At 31.3% G+C, this 21,133-nt stretch overlaps 2 protein-coding genes across 3 annotated transcripts; one reads left to right on the forward strand and one right to left on the reverse strand.

The window, feature by feature from the left end:
* On the forward strand, positions 3,133-5,259 carry LOC109353478 (transcription factor MYB86-like). The gene is made up of 4 exons (XM_019595772.1): positions 3,133-3,182; positions 3,273-3,448; positions 3,659-3,788; positions 3,954-5,259. The coding sequence occupies exons 2-4, from the start codon at positions 3,316-3,318 to the stop codon at positions 4,942-4,944; spliced, it is 1,254 nt and encodes a 417-aa protein (XP_019451317.1). The 5' UTR covers positions 3,133-3,182; positions 3,273-3,315; the 3' UTR covers positions 4,945-5,259.
* On the reverse strand, positions 10,749-14,193 carry LOC109354476 (protein NRT1/ PTR FAMILY 4.5-like). Of its 2 annotated transcripts, none has more exons than XM_019596999.1 (6): positions 13,993-14,193; positions 13,823-13,910; positions 13,508-13,725; positions 12,981-13,403; positions 12,693-12,811; positions 10,749-12,054 (listed from the first exon to the last, which is right to left on the reverse strand). In XM_019596999.1, exons 1-6 carry the CDS (start codon positions 14,047-14,049, stop codon positions 11,049-11,051), a joined length of 1,911 nt encoding a protein of 636 aa, XP_019452544.1. In that variant the 5' UTR covers positions 14,050-14,193; the 3' UTR covers positions 10,749-11,048. The 2 variants fall into 2 exon arrangements, with proteins under 2 accessions (XP_019452544.1, XP_019452545.1); XM_019597000.1 differs by having other exon boundaries at positions 13,823-13,895; positions 13,990-14,193.

Raw genomic sequence — 21,133 nt, forward strand, 5'->3', positions numbered from 1 at the left:
AATAAAATATGAGAAATATAAGATGATAAGCTTAAAATTGCGTGATGAATATGGATATCACAAGCATATCTCCATGAAGATATCTTATTTATAACTCAGATATTAATGTCGAATTTGGATGGCTGAATTAGGACATGGAAGTTTCAGAATGTCAGAACAAAGAGACAGGCTATCATAAAAAGATATCAATATTAATATCACTAGCTAATATATTTTTTTATTATTGAAAGTTGAAGATACTTTTTAGAAAAACAATGGAAAAGCTTAATATATTATGACAAAAATATCTTAATTAGTTTTCTTCTCATACTAAAAAATGCTCTTCTTTTGAATCAAATGTTAATTTACATTACTTTATACACATGCTTAGTTATGAAATTATTTAGCCCTTAGTTATGCTTAGGAATAAGTTATTTTATTATTTCATGGTCTATCCTTGATAGGGAAAAGGATCTCATATCTTTCTTAATATCCCAAATCAATCAAAATGTATTATTTAATTAAAAAAAATTATAAAAATATAAATTAATATATTATTTGATAAATTATTATTGGATAATAATAACATATGGATAATACCTTTTGGGAGAGAAGATTTTATTTGGTTAACTAGTTCCAAATATATATGGTGGGGGCATTTTCTTTTTCTATTAGTTTTTGGATTCCTCTAGCAGACAAATCAAAAGTGTGAATTCAAGTATAGAAAATATCCATCGGAATTCTCCATTGATGACAGGAATTTCCTAGTTAAAAGGGTGGTAGTTTTGAACTGACTTTATAAAATAAAAGTCAAAAGGCTCATGGAATACACACAGAGTAGCCATTTTGGACCTGTGATCTCACCTTTTGTAATTTGTCCCTAGAGGGAGAAAAGGTACTATTATGCCAAAGCAGTTGAAGCTTTTTCATCCCAAACACAATCTTTTTGTCCTTGTCTGATAATCATTTGGTTATATATATATATTTATATATATATTGCATGTCTATGCAATTACTACCACCTAATTGAATTATTACCCCTAAGTTTTGGTCTCCTATCCTGTTGTGTTTTTAAGGTGACACAACCCTTTGTTTCAATCGTGGTAAGATTTTGCGTATCATCTTCTCTAGGCATTCACTTTTTTTTGGTGAGTTCTTTTCTTTTTTTCATTTAATATATCTAGAAGAAATTGTTTTTAAGCAAACTATAGTCTATAATATACATACAACAGCTTAGATAAATTGCACCTTACAATACAAGTTTTGTCATAATTAATCACCCAAGTTGCCAGCTTTCATATATATATCATAAATGTAGGCTGAAATAAACTAGGGACAATTGCATTTTTATGGTTATAGTATTTTGATAGAGAAGTACAGTTGTCTTTTCTATTATTAGCTAAGGTTTGAGTACCCTACTACATTAAAAAAAGAACAACGGTTTTAGTATCTTTCCACACTAACACAGAAGTTGTATGAAGTCAGAAAATTGACATTGAAGAAATACGCATTTAATTCTAAAGATAAGTAGCTTTCAAGTTGCAAAAAAGTTTAATCACTCCAATAGTTGGTTGAATATCAAGCACTTTCTAAGAGAGGAAATCTGACCTTAATTACACGCCCAATTTTGCATTTGTACTTAAATTATGAAACTTTTCCAAACTATCATGATATTAAAATATCATCCCAAAAAGCCAAAAAGAAGGGTTAGAGCAGTTTTCTGCCAAGGAGTATCTGGCAGAAAAGTTAGTCAAGAAAAGGAAGGGACCATAGAGTTTTCAAAATATTAAGTTCTATGACCAAAGGGAACAAAAGAACTAATTAAAATCAATTGTCTCTTTTTGGTGTCCATATTTGTATTTCTATTCAATTAGAAAGTAATAATATTTTATTAAAAAGAAAAATTATAAAAATATAAACTAACATTTTTTATATTATTTGTTGAAATTTGATTGGCTAGAGATATAATAATATAATCTTTTTGGAACATTTGATACTTCTTCCAAAATAATAGAGAGAAGGTTCTCTTATCATCAATTTAATGTAGTATACTTTATTTGCAAACCTTGCCATTCTAAGAATGTAACTTCTTCACGGGAATTTTTCCCTTTCTCAAGCCTTGTGATTTATTTATGCTCGATATTACTAATCTTGGAGTAGGTTTAACCTAACAAAGTCACTCCCTTAATCTTATTTCAATGGCATCTATCCCTTCTTGATATATGCCTATATCATATGGGAATGGTGACATTTCGTCACACTTGAGAAGTTTTAAACAAAAGAGATAAAGAACTCTCACGTCTATGCAGCATGGTACATAAAGCCATGGTCGGTGAAAAATGAGAAGCTTGCCAAAAATAAGCACATACCCATCATGCAAAAGTGAATTAGTGTCTTGATAGGATAAGTGAGTTCATAATATTGGAGATATCTTTCATATTAACTTATTTCTTTATAAAATTTTAGTTGAGGCTTCCCTCTTAGGTACTAACATATTACATATATACAATTAGATTTTTGCATCTTTAATAGGATTCAAGCACACAACATTGTAAAGTTTGAGCCTACTCTTTATCAATTGTACTTAACATGTATTGACAAAAATAATTAACTTACGAGTTACTCGTCTCATTGAAAAAACTCAATCGGTTAACATGTGAGAGTATACTATACTCATTTCAGTTCTCATTACTTTCTCTGATCTTCTTCTTTTAATAAGGCTTTCTACATACGAGTGTTTGCTTATAAAAATAATAAGTATACTTTGTATATTATTTTTATGTTGATTTGAAAGTTCCATTATAACTTTTATCATGTCTTATGAGGATGAGAATTTTATTTTCAATACAAAAATTGAGGTCTCCTAAGAAATTGCCCTAAACTCACTATTAGGACATACATATCCTTACTATTAGGAGTTTAGGACATACATATTTTTGTAAGTCAAACCTTATGATCAAGTGTACTCCTTCCCTTATGCATCTAATGGATTGGAACAGTGACATAGGGCCATCCAAACATGATGGACTCACTTGGTGGGACCTTAATGATTATGTGGATTGTCTCGTGAAGAAGGAAGTGGACCCTACTTCAAGAAAGTCAGATATATAAATTAAAAAAGAAAATTGCACTGTCCAATACAAAGCAATACAACTTTCTCTATTAGTCTTCTCTCCTCCTATTTATTTGATTCCCTATCAAAGGTCTCATTTTATTTTCACAACTAATCTCATTTCCTACAATTCATATCAATCATTATTCTTCAAGCTTGTGTTGATTTTCTTGCTGAATAGTCCACGTAGGTTTGGACAGATTGAAAGAGTTGAAGTAGTGCACATGGGAAGGCATTCTTGTTGCTATAAGCAGAAGCTGAGGAAAGGTCTCTGGTCTCCAGAGGAAGATGAGAAGCTCTTGAATTATATAACCAAACATGGTCATGGATGTTGGAGTTCAGTCCCCAAACTAGCTGGTATTATTATTGTTTCAACATTTTATTATCTTCTGTATTGAAGAAAAAATCTTCAGCCGACCGAACCTAGTAGGATAAAGGCTTGATTGTTGTTGTTATTATCTTCTATATTGCAGTGTGTGGATAATGATGGAAAAGACAAAAAATCATTTGAAGTTTTTAACCTTTCTTCTCTCAATTTGAATGTGTATATTGTGTTGTATGTGCCAGGTTTGCAAAGGTGTGGGAAGAGCTGCAGATTGAGGTGGATAAATTACCTGAGGCCTGATTTGAAGAGAGGAGCATTCTCACAGCAGGAAGAGAATTTGATAATTGAACTCCATGCAGTCCTTGGCAACAGGTACTTTAGTTATAGATAGTTAAGTTCAAGAACTAAGTATCTTTTTCATAAGGCCCTTTTCATGTATTTTTATTAAACTACAAGATAATGAGTTATTACTAATATACTATTGAATTTGTAAGACATTTAGATGATAGTTCTTGTTCCATGGTTTTATTATATTAGGTGGTCTCAAATTGCAGCTCAATTACCAGGAAGAACTGATAATGAAATAAAGAATCTATGGAACTCATGTCTCAAGAAGAAGCTCAGGCAAAGAGGCATTGACCCAAACACTCACAAACCATTTTCTGAGGTTGAAAATGACATAGACAAGCCATCCATAGCAGATAAAAGCACTCAGAAATTAGTCTCAGTGGGATCCAATGAAGTGTGTAGTTTTATTGAGCCACCAAAACCAAACCAAACTTCTATTCCTTCAGAGAGGTATAACCCTATTGAAGTCTCTACAAGTTCCAAAATCAACAACAATAGTAGCAACAGTAACTTGACCAGCACTACAACCACTCAAGAATTATTCCTAGACTCCATCAATAGTTGCAGACCATCTGATATGATAGGAGGAGGATATTTCTCATTCCAGCACTTGAACTATGGACCAAACATGAACAACACCTCTCTTTACATGTCAGACCTTAATTCTAGCATAACTTCTGCTATGCTCCATAACTCTTTGTCAACCTCACTTTTCCAAACTCCAACACATGTAAAGCCTACAGTTACTCTCCACTCTAATAACAACTTCAACAATAACCCTTCTATATCCTCTGGTGACATTGATGGGAACAGTAACAACACTATGCAGTTACAAAACAACACAGACTTTCTTGGCAATAATAGCACTATAACATGGGGGATGGAAGAGTCTGTGAAGGGTGATAAAGATGTTCAAGTAACATTACAAGGAGTAGAACAAGAAGAGATAAGGTGGTCTGAATATCTTAACACTCCATTCCTTCTTGGAAACACAGTGCAGAATCAAACTTCTCAATCTGTTTACACTGATGTTAAACCAGAAAGTGGTGGATTCATAACAGAAGATTCAAGTACTAGTTGGCAACAACATAACCAGCAGCACCAACCCACTTTTCAACTTTCAGATATATATAATAAAGATCTGCAGAGATTTTCAGTGGCTTTTGGACAAACCCTCTAGCCTCTACGTACATAACATTTGGAACTGTGGAAGAAAATAAAACTTCAATTCAAAGAAAGAGATAGATGCCGACATTTCCAATATGAAATGAAAACTAGGTCAGGATTTTACTCCTGTGAGTTCTGACCAAAGGTGTGTGCTGTAAATTTATTTTCTTTTTTATTTTGATATTGTAAATGTGTCAAACTTTTAGCATTATTTACAGTATAAAGTACAATATATGAGATTGGTTCAAGCTTCTTCACCCCATTATCTTGTTCACCAAACACAGAAGCACCACTACTGAAAACATAAGGCTTCTCTTCTTAGGTCTTACGTTATTCTTGAGTTATTAATTATGACTTTTTTTATATGTACACGCTTGACTGCATTCTTTTAATTTGTTGTCTACATTCAAGATTCATTAAGAGTCTTGTACCTTATAATACACTTTAAAACTGTTGCCATTAATTAAGTTCATGAAACGTGTGTGTGACTAAATAGTACGTTTCAAATCATGATATGTTTTGTGGATGTTCTCTATCAGTATCAAAAAGCATTTGGGACCATTTTGCTTAAATAGATTCCTGTCACTGTCTCCTACTGATAAAGATTGTTTTTACTATTTGGCAAACTTCATTTTACCACTCTTCCCCTTCAATGACTGAAGACAAGAAAGCATGCAAGACTTGTATTCCTTTGATTGACCTCTTTTAAAATACCATCCAGTTGTACCTTGTAGACAGAAGCAAAAACCATACAACAAATGCATGTCACAGAATGAAGTTAAAAAGAAAAAATAAGTGAAAAAATAATGAAAAAGGATTGATATTTCTTTGTTAGAGAAGAGGGCATTGAATTGAAAAATGATGTTTTTGTACATCTTAATTTGATACTCCCTGAGACACCATATACATTTATGTTAGTGGGTTGAATATTATCATACATAGTAGGTAAAAACTGAAGTAGATATAGTGTATAAATATAAAGTAAAAGTATCATATAATTATCATTCATGGGAGATCATATAGGATTTAAGTTACATAATATAAAGTGTAAGTATATGTTCCAACGACGGCAAATGTGTTTCTTCCTTTCTTGTTAAACCCTATATGCGTCACTGGTCATCCATCAGAAAGAGTTACCATATAAATGTCAATTGTTATGATCAGAGAATATATTTGATTATTGAAGTGCATGAGGTCTGGTTCAAATCACTGCAACTGTGTGGTCTTCTTCCCTTAAAAAAATCTGCCTGCAAAGAAAAATAAATATATTTGATTATTGAAGTGTATTGTCACAATTTGTAGTACTTAAAACAAGGGATTCTAGGCCTCTCAAAGCTTTGCACCAGATAATAAGGGTCCCTCGCGGTGGGCATCCACATGTACTGATGCTGAAAATAAAATGATAAAAAAAAGAAGAGCTTGGGTTGTTTTCACGGGTATATTCTTTTATCCCACAGTTTGTGTCATTCTATGTGTAGACTTATGATTGGTTAGAAAAATATATTTAAATTAAATTTTAATTATTAAGTATTTTTCTAACTAAATCATAAACTCATGATATATGATATATGAAGTGATATAAATGATTCTGAACTGTTTTCACAGACATGACAGAAATGGCAGAGAGCAAAAATATATGAAAACTTTAGATAACACCCTTCACGTAGTAGAACTTGTTCTGAAGAAGAATTCTCCCATCACAGAAACAAGTTTTTTATTTTCATTTTGTTCCCTTTCAGAAGTTATAAAAAAGTTTTGACCCATACCATTAAATAAAACAAAGAAAATATATGTAATAAATGCATAAACCTAATATCTTCAATTTTTAAGGTTTTCGATTAAGATATGATATATGGTTCTTATTTTTCTATTGATGTAGTATCAAATCCACTAATTTATTATTATTCTACTTTACTGTATTGGTTACATATCTCCTCCAGTATTGGGCTCTTTACTCATAAATGAAATTATACAAATCTGGTGACTCTTATCATCTTCTGGGGTATTCTGCATATGTATTATTTTACTGTTATTTTGTACATATATTTAATCGTTAACAATTCAATGGATACAGTCTACAACCATAAAGTTGAGGATTTCAACTGCTGAGAAACACAGAAACTATTGAATTGAAGTGTTCAGAAACAAACTATATAATTTACCCTTTGACTACTGCAAGATGAAAACTAGTGTCAAGGTAAAAAAATTATTGTAGTGACTGTGTCAAAGCATGCAGCTATCGGGATAGTGATGCCTTTTTTCCATTTCAGCACTTACCTGACTAAAGGTCCAAATTAAACTAGCTATCTTGCTAATAGCAAGAAATTAATCATACATGTCCCTATTATGCAGAAAATGGAATATTTTTGAAGCATTAGGATTTGCTTATTTAATACATAAGGACAAATTTGGAGCCATAAAAAACTGTCTCATCAGCTTCTATCTTCTAAACACTATTTTCTCCTACTCAGAGCCCCGATGGTTATGATTCATGTACACACTCATTCAATAAGTTTTAATTTCTTGGGCATTAAATATTTTAAAGGTTGTTATTTCTTTAATTTGCACACTCATGCCCCGTTGGTATGTTTAAAATCTCCATGCATGTGAAACAAATTATTGGGTCTATTTTTGAGGGGCCCTACAATCATCTGTGCACAGGAACAAAACAAAAATCCTTATAGGGATAATGGAGTGGTGGCTATGCAATCCCAAGTTCAATACTTGTAAATTATTAGTATACTAGTTAAACAAGCATCATAAAGTTTGTTTTAAATTCCTTGCATATATATTTGTGTGTGGAACATAATATATATACATCTGTATAGTATCAACAACTACTTGTTCATTCATTATGATGATTATGAAGGTGTTGATGATATATTTTTTGGGTACACTGTGTTGATGGTATATAATATAATATAGCCTTATTAGAATATTTGTTCTGGGTGACAGATAATTAGTGCATAATTTTAAGAAACTTTAGGCGAATGAGGCCAAGGAAATTTTTTAATGAACAAATCAATTATGAACTATGGAGGCATAGTGTAAAAGATGGAAGGCAATGCATTAGTGATATTCACAAAATAGTGATTGGTATTCTAAAAATAGAAGGGAGATAGTAGATGAATGACTCCTACACTATCCCATTAATTTCACTATCACACTCTCATCATTCTTACTACACTTTACAGAAAAGGTAGAATGTGGTTCATTGATACTGCAAAACATTAAAAGTAATTAGTTATTAAAAGTATAAAACACCGTATGGAAAGGATCAAATAAATCTTATAGAATGACTTATAAATAGGATATCAGGGAGTACCATGTTGGATCATGTTAGATAATGGGACAAGTTAAATATTTAACGTGGAAACATGATTTTTTGTTTTGTCAATATATGATGTTTTTTATTGTACCAAAAAAGGCACACTTATATTGGTTATATATATTGTAGTCCGCTTAGTCCAATAATGAAAAAGACCAAGTCCACTATCCATCCAAGTATCTCTCCTAAATTCTAAAATGGCCTTAGAACCCAAGTAATCAAAGGGCCCAATGTTATAAACGTAATTTAATATACTTATGTTCTAGTTCATTTAACACACTCCGAAATTTAAATATGGTATCAGAATATAGACAATCCAAGTGTCAAATATTACTAACATTATTAAATACAAGTCACATTAGATAAAATAGTTCAAGCTAAATAACATATTAATAGAAAAAATGGGAAAGATGTGTGAGGTGCTCGATTCCTAGTCGAATTGACTAATCCAAACCAAGTTTAATAACAATTGTATAAAGGATTAACTTTTCTTGGAATTGTGTCAAAATAGTCTCAAATCAATGCTAAAATAATCTAGTTAACTGAGATGTTAACCATATTGTTTTACAACTGAGTTAAAGTAACCAACTAGATTGTTAATAACGGACATAATATCTATATTTTGTCCATTAACTCATCTCATCCAACCTACTTACCTGTTAAATGAGCGAACATTTTAAGTGGACTAAACAACATACCTAGGGACATACACTAAACATCATTGCCTAATGTTATCAGTGTTATTGATATAAGTGTTTCTTATATGTATTGTCTAATGCAACTTCCATAAGATCTTAAATAAGATTATTGTGAAAGGAGGCTTGTAACTAAAGAAAATTTGATTATTTATGTGGTTAGGTGAAAATCAAGTTAACTGAAAACAAAACATGTATCAAATTGTAATGTTGCATTACATATTCCAACTCTTGAATTATTGTTTTAGTGTAAATTAGTTTTTGGTTATGGGCTGCACATATGTCTGTTTTGCTTATTTTAAAACGTACCTAATGTATAATTTTGTCCGTTAGTATATGCTTGCACGCTCGCTTAATTTATACGAGCACATACAAAATGGGTTGGGTGACCTATTTTGTCATTTCTAGTTTGAATATAAAAATGATGACTTAACATGTTAGATAGATTTGACTTGATATGCTCAATTAGTTTTAAAAATCGGCAAAACAATTCATTCTGAAAGGAAAGCAATTGTTATTTGTGTTGAAAGAAAATATTTATTGTTTAATCGAGTTTAAAACTTATTTGAATGTTTTTATTAAAACACATATTGTCCTATAATGTTTTTAACTTATTTATAATATTTTGCTATTATAAAATCTTAATTGTTAATTATTTAATGATTTAATCATATACTATTTTAATATTATTTTTTATATCTGGAATAAAAAATTGTTACCAGAATATTCTTTTCACCTTCCTTTATGTAGTTTAAATAATCCGATATTTGGGAGTTATAGTTGATGGTTGTTTTTGACTTTTTGTTTTTGAATTCCATCACACATATATTTGATTATGGTTCAAAATCAATTTTTAAAGTTAATCCAACATAAAATTGTTATTACTTTTTTCTTTGTTAGTGAGATTTAGTTCTAATTTTTATTTTATTAATTTGTTCACAAAAACTTGTTATCCTATGGATTTGTTATAAGTTTTTAATATTAATTTATTCAACTAGTCCAATTAATGATCTAATGGCTTAATAATTTGACCGAGTTAATAACTCATTGAGTTTAATGTGGAATGATATTTTAATTAAAATTATAAGATAGTCTATATTTATGCAACACCTCATCATTGCAAGGTGTTATGACTTCTGTCGATTAGATTATTTTTAAAGAGAAATATTCATTTTTTAAACTTAATTAATATACGTATACAATATAATTAATAAAAAATTAATGGTTAATTAATTTTTTTTTATAGTAACATCCCAAAAGATAGATTTTAATTTTTTACATTATCATTATTCATTATATCATTCATCCATTCATATGTATTATTTTGAGAATCATGATATTCTATTAACATGGGATAATATGTGAAGTAAGAAAGTAACAGCTACACACTACAGTGTTGTAATTGGATGCTCCAAAGAAATGAATTCCCCATGTCCATATTGAATACCACACTACCTAATCCTACTTCCTAACTTGGACTATCTATGTCTATGTCAAAACTATAAAAGGAATGGTACAGTGATTATGACTCTTTTATAGCATCCCAGAGTGGGGCATGTCCTAAATATTTCTCAATGGATTTTCCATCCTTACTAGTTCAATGACTTGTCCATCCACCTCTTTCCATCCAATTTAAACTATCAATTCTAAGGAAATTCAATGTGCAATTCAATTCCCGTCACAACAGTGAAAGCAATGTACTTTGTTTATTTCTTTGTTGTTAGTTTTGAGAGGGTAATCCAGCATTCTAGTAGAAATGTTAGTTACAAATGTCAGTGTAGGCTCTTTCATTAGACTTACAATTAATCAATTATGCATTGCTTACCACCAATTACAAAATAGTGTGAATGAACTTATATAAGGTAAAGAAAACAACACAAACAAACAACAAAAATCCTACTCTGCATACACACAGATACACAAATAGTGCCAGAAACAGACCCCAACAGTAACAATCAATTATACAAACACACATATAAGATATAAATTGAGAGATTTCAAATTTCAACCACTACACTTCTACACCTATTTCAACAATCCATACTAATCACATCAAATCATGTCTTGAGCCTTATGACCTTATCTATGTTTCCATTATCTATAGTTTCCTTCTTTTTCTTTGCCTTCATCTGTTTCATCAGAAGAAGAGGGTCCCTCACTATTGGCTTCACTTGTTTGGCTACTTTCTTTAGCTTTACCTCTCATAATATCTTTGATGCTTTCATCTTTCTTGGCTTTCTCATCAACACTTTTGAGAGTCGTTTTTGTTTCAGCTATGGCCTTCAAACTTGGCCTTGCATTATTGTCTTCAGATTTGTACTTATACCAAGAGGCCCAGTAAAGGAAGTTGAAAAAATTGAGGCAGCTAAGGATTGCTAAGAACCAAAAGAACAAGTTTAGATTGCTTTGGTTTAAGTCTGATCCATGCAACCATCCTTGTTTGCTTGGAGTCATTCTCTTCGTAACACTGTTTATAACATCGACGAAGACCGTGCTTAAGAAGTAACCAAGTGACAAAGATAAATATGTGAAAGAAGTGGACAATGATTTCATGTTTGAAGGTGCTTCCCTGTAGAAGAATTCTAGGAGTCCTACAAGAGTGAACATATCTGCAATTCCAAATATAGCATATTGGAATGATAGCCAAAATAGACTTATGGGATGTGATGAATCTTTTCTGCTCTGGTCCCTTCTTTTTACTTCGATAACCCCGGCAATCGCCATTGAAATGGAAGAAAGTACTAGTCCTACACCAACTCTTTGAAGTTGTGTAATACCTGAAGGGTGGTGAGTGATCTTCCTTGCAAGTGGCACAAAGAAGAACTCATAAATAGGAATCAGGATGCACAAGAAAATAAGAGGGATAACAGGAATAGATGGTGCGGGTACTGTAAAAGAACCAAGTTTTAGGTTCATTATACTCCCTTGTTGGACTGAGAATGTTTGAAGTTGTGCTAAACAAGTGTTCATTATAATGGTGCTGGCTAGTATGGGTAACATTCTAGTTAGGATCTTCACTTCTTCAACTTGTGTCACTGTGCATACTTTCCATGGCTTAGGTTCAAAGTTTTCTTGAAGAATGGTTGCTTTATCTAGAAACCTGATTCAACAAACCACAACTTCAAAACATGCATATATGTGTTTTAAACTAAGAAGGGGTTAAAAAATAGAAGGGAATTAATATCCCTAGTCCCAAGTCCCAACATTAATCCTAGTTCAATTATTCTGCATTGTAAGTTTATTATTTCAGTAACCCTCAAAAGCAATTATCTTTTTTTTTCTGCTACTAGTAAAGGACTAAAAAAATACCACCAAATTACTTCAACTCTCAACAAAGCTTGAAAATATTTCCAAAAAAATAAAGCACAATTGATTGCACCTAGTACCATTATTCAGAGACTTTTTTCAGTTTTGTCAGGTAACCTTTTTCACTAATGTATTTGCAGTTTACTACACACGGCATAAATATATTTTCCATGATCATTCTCTGCTACTCCAAACGTGCAGCATGAGTGATAGTAGGCCCATAGCTCTTGGCATAACCTACTAGTTCGTACATGAAGAAAAAAAGATTCTTAACACATCCAATGTGCTGGACTATGATTATGTTATTTGTCTAATCATGTGCAGAACATTATTTTTAGGCTCAATTAGTAGTGTATATGCAATTATGCATTATGCAAGTTGTCAAGTATACTAACTATACTATGAACTTTGAGCATAGAAATGGAGAGTTACCTCATTTGGTTGGTATGTGCAACTTTTTCTACAGTAGCATCTTCAGCACTAATCTCATATAGTTCTTCATTAGACTCTGGCAGTGTTAGATTTCTGTTCTTAAAAGCCACAACAATAACCTGTAGTGAACAAAAAAAGTTTCTTGCTCATCTTAGATTGTATTTGCATACAATTTATGAGTGACTATTGAGAACATTACAACAAAAGTTGATAACTTTTAATTTTCATTTTTTTAACATAAAGTACTAGTACTATTCATTATATGAAATAAAATAGATTATTACAAACCTGGGTAATTCTCAAAATGGGGCTTTCACCAGGACTTTTGATGCGGTAATATGGCTTGCCAAGAACAAGGGAAACATAACCAAGTGTGGATGCTAAAGTTATTATAAAAAAGCCCCAATGCCAATCTATTTGTGTGCTAACCCACACAACACCAGTAACTCCAATAACTGAGCCCAAAGTTGAACTCAACACAAGCCAATTGAAGAAAGTTGGAAGAGCTTTTGCATCATTTGGGTCCTTCTCATCAAATTGGTCAGCACCAAATGCAGTCATAGACCCTTTCACTCCCCCATTACCCAATGCCAACATATACAATGATGCATAAAACATAACTTCTATGCCACCTTTGACACAGCTTGATTTTCCACAAGCATCTGGGTGTAATTTGGGTAAAGCAGCTTGAATTGTGAGCAATACCAAAGCCTATTAAAGTTAAACTAAATCAGAAAACAAAACTTAAAAGTTAAATCTTTTTTTCATTGGGAAATGGAGTTTCAGAAAAATATTAATTTTTTATCATTACTTACCAGAACTTCGAGTGATCCAAAAATCAAGCATGTGGTTAGTCTATTCAAGTAAGTATCTGAGATGAATCCACCAACAAGAGATAGCAAGAAAGTTGAGCCCATAAAGTTTGTAAGAGTATTTGCTGAGCTAGCCAGATCAAAGTGCATCACCATATAAAAGTATAGAACTATGCTCACCATGTTTGCCACAAATCCCATGTTATCCAATGCTGACAACACTGAATGAACAAAAAACATGAAGAAGAACAAGAAGAAAATCAATATAATTTTCATTAGTTAAGAACACAAGTACTAAATGATCTATATTTATGTTACCAAAGATAAACATTGAAGCTCTGAATCCACCCTTTTGTTTGTTCCATTGGATAATAGGCTTGTGTTCTTCATTAACTTCTTCATTTTCCTTTAACACCAGATTTGAAAGTTATGAGCTATATAGAACATTAGAGAGAGATGAATGAATGAAGAAGTTAATAGAAACCTACCATTCTCGAGAAGTGGAGAGATTGAGACAAGAAGGAAATGGTGTTGATGAAACACATAACCCGAAAAAGGAAGGTTTCGAGAAAAGTTGCAAGTTTCAGACAACCATGTTAATAAAAGATGAGAGTGGCTTTGAGCTTATAAAATGCACTAGAGCGCGTTACTTTATTTCCTTAAACTATTTGTTTATGTTCTTCGGTACTTGTCCCTCTATGCTACTACATTTATAATGTCTCATCTTCTTTTTCTACCCGAGTTACCAAGTATTGAATTTGGTTCTTAAAATTTATAATTGACGAAATTAGTCAATTTATTTATGATTACAAAAATATTAATTTCATCTTTTAACTTTCCATAGTACCCATCAATTTGTTTATTGACAAAAAAAGAGGTTAAATTGTACTATCTACCCATAGATTAAGATCACCCATATCCCACTTCTTTCATGTCCTATTTTGTTTATTGATGTAATGTTCTATTTTGTTTGAACAAACAAAATGAAAGGATACATAACAATAAATATTTTTTAATGACATACATGTCACTATGACTGGATAGGGTTAGAAATGTCAATTTAAGATAAGTGATTTTCATCCATGCACCCATGTCAAGATGTGAACACACCTTATAATTTAGAGAAAAATAATATACATGAATAGTTGATGATATACTAATTACATATAAATATTTACTCTTTAAAAAGAAAAAATATATATATATACTAAAAATGTAAGAATTTTTTACATTATTACTTTATTATTCATCATTTATTTTTAATTATCTAATTCTTAAATAAAAGTAATATAATAGTGGATTAGAAATGGTACTCAATGATTTAATAGAGACATGGTTGTCAAATGGAGTGTGAGTACAACGTATGTAAAATAAAGAGGATCAGTGACATTTTTAAATTTGAAGAGGGCGTACTTATCAGTGTAACAAACATTAAGGTGGTGAGCCTCAAAATTTTATAGTATACAATGTCGAATTTTATTTTTTGGAATCACATAGATTGAATGGATAATGATGCCAATCTTATAAATAAAAATGATATTTTATTATTGGGTTTGCAATTTTAAACACACAAAAAAAGTGGGAGTTGCATTATTGAGAATGGCATCACAAGATCGAAATGGAAGGATAAGTGGTTTAAGGTTGCTAATTATGGATGATGAATCAATTAATTGATCTCAATCAAACATAACATATATACCCCACTTCAGTTGATCTTAATAATATATGCTTGTCCTAGCTGAACAATTCATCTGTGGTGTTGTATCACACTATTTCTGAACTAGAAAGCTTTTGGAAAAAAGCTCATGGGTCAAATTGAAAGACAAAGACTAATTAGAGAAATTGGGTAGACTTTTCTGGTTTCCCCTGCTTTATGTCATACCATGTCCATGTGATGAAGGCCTTTTTTAATTAAAGTACACCAGATTTTTTTATTTATTATTGGAACTGCTGGACATGGTTGGATATTATTACTATTTTTAAATGCTTCAATTTCTCACTTACCTGAAGAAGTTGGTTTAAACCAACCCCAATTTTAAAAAAATTAAAGATATTTAATCATTTTGGAAGCTCTTCTTAGCCTTGCAAATGAGGCGGTTGATAGACCCTTCCTGTCCTAGTGGTATGGTTAACATAAACTTCTTACTCTGACGCTAGCTCTAGGACAAGCGGAGGTGGTTCTTTCTCCTTTGGGGTTAAGTCCAAGACTAATGTGTATCTTTCTGCTTTATTCACTTCCTGAACAGTTTCTGTGTTGCATATATCAAATTCATTAACTCTATATATATGTCTTCCATATCTCATTCCTTATCTCGGACTAATTAAAATATTATTTTTTTGTTTGAAATTTTTTCTTTTATTCATGTGAAATTATATGATTAACCCAATATAGAGAATAAGACAACTTTAGAAATAGTTTATCTGTATCTCAATATCACATGTTACCCTGGTAATATATTGAAACAATAAGTATATTTACAAAACATTTTTAATACTTATTTGCCATTGTGCATTAATTGACATTTTACATGTTTATTCTATTTAATACTTCAAGAAAAAATTAAGGGCTATAGAAAGAAATGATATGTTAAGAAAAAATGCAACAACTATCATATAAACTAACATAATCATTACCTTTCTTAATAGATATATATTTTTATAATATGACAGATAAATAGAGACCCCAGTCTAATAACTTTAAGCCATGATGACTCTTAAGTGAATGTGCACACTACCTTTTATTGTTTTTGAGATTTTAATACTTGAAGATGTAGTGAACAATGGGTCAAAGCCTGAATAATTAAATTCTCACGGTAGTGAGTTGAAGAATGGGGTTGAAAATTGGCCCTTGTTAGGCACTAGACAGCTTTGTCAGAAGAAAAAGAATCCTATATTTTCCTTGCCAAGTTAAAAATCACATGTACCCCTAGAATTTCTATGCCAAACAAATATTCATTTAAAACAGAAAAGAAAATCATAGGTCAAATATTCAAACTATGGATCACATGGTACAGCTCACATGGTGTCCTTAGTGTCAAATTTTGAGCTCCATTGTTAGATAAAAATCACCTACCCCTTTTACATAAACTCACATTTACCTTTTGCTTTGGCATTGAGTTCTTACTCTACATATCAAATCCGTATTTCATTCCAAATGTCCTTTTAAACAATAGCACTGTAACCATGATAAATCTTTTTAGTTGAAAATCACTTTTTTTTTGTGTTCCATCATGTTTGATTGGTGTGTGAAGCAAAGAAATGTGTTAGTTTCACCTCCAAGACTTTTCATATTTCAAGTAAGTGATTTATATAGCTTAGGCAGTAAAAACTAGCCTATAGTCCTGCAGTATGTGTAATGTACAAGTTATAGGGTGGTAGTTTACTCACTCCTCCTAGCCAGTTCCCCACAACTTAAAATAAGAGGGTGGTTGAGTATAAGAGGCACCCCTTTGGTGAGGACTAAGAAATTTTAATGTATATGACCTTATTTTCTTAATGAGAAAGGTTGTTCTAAGAATTTGAATGTTTCTTGATCTCTAGGTCACAAAGTAATGACAATCTTATTGGCCACCAAGTTTTATCCTAATCTAATAACAACCTTATCATTGCTTAGATGTTGATCATCTCTTATAATATAAGATATGTATATATAATATATTTATATGCTTGAAATAGTATGGGATAATTCTAAATTTAAAATTCAGAGGCCAACAAGTTTCTAGCAAATGCTGAGCTTAAACTTCGAGAGGTGGTTATTGTTGCTCACATATCACTTGCCAAAAGCATATTTAGGATCAAAGTGTAGTAAAAGAAGTTCTCTTTTGTATAGCTAATTATTATCAAAGCGAAAACATAAATGAATTGAGTTCACATTGAAGACTACACTATGATCGTAAATAAATAATATATTGACTACACAAAAATAAGATTGTACTTTTATTCATTATTTGCTGCTGCAAAGAAACAGATCAGTTTATTAATGATTTCTACATGGTCACTTCATCAAATGTTGACTTCATAATATGGGTCATTAAATGAAGATTGAATGACTTAGATTTTAATTATAAATAAAACATAATCTAAAATTTAAGCTGTCAAATCTTCATCCAATTACCCAAATTTAGGGAAATCATGAAAGCCACCATTTGGTGAAGTAACGAAATCTGAATCCATTAAGTTAATCAATAGCCAGTTAGCCACTAGGTCCACTACTCTCAAGAGAAGTTGATAATGCCACTGAAAATTTTGGACCTAACCTACTACTAAATAAGGTTCTCTATAATGCATCTTTTTGCGTGTGGGTTATTTTCTGTAAATGAATATACTTAGATAAAGGCTATATATGCCTCTCTATCTCATTCATAGACACTATGTTATGGTCCTTAATTCATAAATTTTCTTTTTCATAAAGCTTAGTTTACTAACCCCACCATCCATGCTCTATGCTTCTTCTTTTTTCAATCACACTCATTCTTATCATCACGTTCCCCACACACAAATTTGTCCATGCTTTTCCAAAGCAATTGAGTGATTGAGTTAAGTCAATATTTATTTTCTGTTTACTTTTTCTTCTACGAATTTACTAACTTCTAGACAGACATAGATCATGTAGCAGAGTGTAGCAGTCTCTTTTCAACCTTGGCAGTTCTACTATTGTTATTTTCTTGCTGCGTACGACATTTTTATTGCTTTCTGATGAGTCTGAAGTTTATGACAGATATGTCTTTTCTATGCATGCGTGTGAGAGTGATCCAAGAATTAATAGAAAAAATATGTTGCATGAATGTCACAAATAAAGAAAAAACGTGTTAATTAAGATGTCAAACTTATATATAATTATATACTTCCTCAAATAATGATCAATGATAGTATGAAATTCCTTAGATTCATATTTAGATTACACAATCCCTTTATAATGAGTTAACTAAACTAGTTAATGATTAACATTCTTAGTTAACAAGTGAATTTTGTGTTAATTAACAAGGACATGGTACATTACACATTGACGTGACAAATGCTTGAAACTTATTATTATGATGATTACCTTTTATTTTTCTTACGTTAGATTCTCTGTACGTGGGAGAGGAGGGTCCATGCCTTTTTGTGAAACATGTAATAAAATGGGTAGTTGCTGGGTAAGTCTAAGTATGATTGTGTCTGCATGATTATAGCTGAGGAGCAAAATAAGGGAAAAGGTTGAGGTGCCATGTGAATTGAAGAAGCCTACAAGGTAGTAGTAGTTGAGTTAGGGTTGAAAAGTTTTGATAGTTTGATCCACTCAGCGAGATAGATATTATGTTTTATAAAGTTTTTCCTTCACGTAAATGCTAACTGAGATTTTTATGATTAGTGAATGTAATTTGGCTATATGATCCCTATAAAATTTGGAGATAAGAAATATGTGAAAATTGAGTTGAGTCACTACTGGATTGGATTGTGAGGAGAAATGAAATATTTTTCAATTTTAATAAAAATGATGCTCAGTAATATATATATATATATTTTGCCATTTATTGCGATCCAAATTTAATATTGAATTCTCTTGTATTAGATAAAATCCCCATATGTGAAAAAGAGAATTCAAAGAAAGAAATATGTAAAAAAATAAAATTAATTTTTATGTTGTTTAGTTGTATAGAAAATGAGAGAAAAAAGTGTCCTCCCATTTTTTTCTCACATGAGAGGAGAAAGATATATACCTGGTCTCACTATATTTTTTACTCTTTCTTTTTAAATTCTTCAATCAACAAAAGTAAATCAAATTATTATTTCTCTTCAATTTATCTCCCTTCTTTCCACTCCATTGTATCTTTAATGATAATGTGATGAAATGACTAGCTATGAACCACTTTAGCATTCCCATGTTACATTAATCATATCAACTAGTGACATGTGTTACCTACACGGATTCTTTACTTAAATAAACATAATAAATATTAAAAATATGAAGAATAAAATCTGCAACAATATTTTGTTTTTATAAATATTACTGTCTTCATAATAATATAATTTATGTGGATGGCACATGTTACTAGTTTGCCGTCGTTGATTGATAGACTAATGTCAAAATCTTAAATCGTACAAGAACTTAAAAAGTCCCAAAAAAACTTACTAGCACTATTCACAACCTGTCCTATTTTCAGCAACACAGAACTATTTAACTCTAATATTTTCGTAAAATGAGAATTTTAATTTAGCTAGGCATGTGCGTTTGGGTAAAAGCTTTAAAAACATGATTACAAGATAACGTGTGGGTTATGTTATATTCTGAGTTATTGGGTTGGTGGTACTAGTACTAGAACAAAATGCCTGTTACATCTTCCTAGATTTTACTCCAATATTACAACCCCACACTTAACTTCTGATTGTTACGGAATCTTTCCATTCTATTGTTTTTCAAAATCTATTAACAGAAAAAACACAAATTTGAATTGGATTTTCCACAACCCCACAGGCCACAGGCCATACTACTAGGCTACTAGCAGTGCATGATTTGATAAATAAATAATCTCACTGAAAAGGGTCAAAATAGTATTATTTTATTGGTTTTCACATTTATCTTCCCACCGGGGACAATATTATCCATGAGATTTAAACCCGAAACCTTACTTAAGGGAAATCAAATATTTAGTACTTGAACTAACAATAGTTGGTGGTCAAAATAGTATGTGTAATCATGCTTCTTCTTGTTTAATAAAAGTATATTTTCCCTCAAGAAATATAGAATAATTGACTTTAGTCGAAACACGTAAAAAATTGATCGGAATAGGATGGTTGTAAATACAGTGAAATTAAATTAACTCTAAAATCAAATTTGGCTAGACGCTCAGAATGTGGAAAGCTCCCAAACTTATTATCTTTGTAATATATCAACCCTTTGTTATAAGTTTGAATACAAAATGATGAATGTAATGCCCCGAAAAATACTTTTAAAAAACATTGCGAAAAAATGGGTAAATTTTTTTTTTTGAATAAAGAGATTGTATAAAATTGTTTCCTTTTAAAACCTTCATTTTCCGGGACATCACTTTAAGTAACTCAAATGCGGAAAATCAACTTATCGTTATCGAATGATAACTTAACCTGATTCACAATTTCCTGAATAACACAATGCATATAAGCGGTTAAGTCATCTTTAGTTCATACAAACTAAGTCAGCAAAGGCGGAAACTACATCGCCACTAACATACACAAAATCCAAAAAGAATAGGCGAAAATATTAATCATCGCCAAAAGACACTAAACAAAGACATGAACAACTGAAGTCGTCAGTGTTTCAAAAGTCACAAAATGATAAGCAACTCCTAGTGGCTAACTCCAAAGCTAGGGTACTGCCTCTTCCTCAATTCCTCATGCCCCCTCCTGGAACATCACGGACGGGTAGCTCCAAATCCGAGCAAAGCTGTCTACCTGACGAGCACACGTCCGAAAAGCAAGCAATAGAAAAGAAGAGAAATAGAGAGAGTAAGACATCTAATGAACGTAAATTCATTGACGGCGTGGACTTACTCAGAATATTACAATCAGATATGAAAAACAGTTCATATATATATAACATATTACATTATAACTCATCAGTTGTTCTCGTAAACAACTATCCAATTTACATGAGTAATATAACCAAACTCA

This window comes from Lupinus angustifolius, chromosome LG08, assembly GCF_001865875.1.
Source record: "Lupinus angustifolius cultivar Tanjil chromosome LG08, LupAngTanjil_v1.0, whole genome shotgun sequence".
In the NCBI taxonomy this organism is placed as follows: Eukaryota; Viridiplantae; Streptophyta; class Magnoliopsida; order Fabales; family Fabaceae; genus Lupinus; species Lupinus angustifolius.

Excerpts from the sequence above, each read along its gene's own strand:
- LOC109353478 (XM_019595772.1), top strand. The coding sequence starts at position 3,316 with ATGGGAAGGCATTCTTGTTGCTATAAGCAGAAGCTGAGGAAAGGTCTC. Across the intron at positions 3,449-3,658 it reads TTCAGTCCCCAAACTAGCTG|GTTTGCAAAGGTGTGGGAAG; the intron begins GTATTATTATTG and ends TGTATGTGCCAG. Across the intron at positions 3,789-3,953 it reads CATGCAGTCCTTGGCAACAG|GTGGTCTCAAATTGCAGCTC; the intron begins GTACTTTAGTTA and ends TTATTATATTAG.
- LOC109354476 (XM_019596999.1), bottom strand. The coding sequence starts at position 14,049 with ATGTGTTTCATCAACACCATTTCCTTCTTGTCTCAATCTCTCCACTTC. Across the intron at positions 13,726-13,822 it reads AGCTTCAATGTTTATCTTTG|TGTTGTCAGCATTGGATAAC; the intron begins GTAACATAAATA and ends TTGTTCATTCAG. Across the intron at positions 12,812-12,980 it reads CCATTTTGAGAATTACCCAG|GTTATTGTTGTGGCTTTTAA; the intron begins GTTTGTAATAAT and ends TGTTCACTACAG.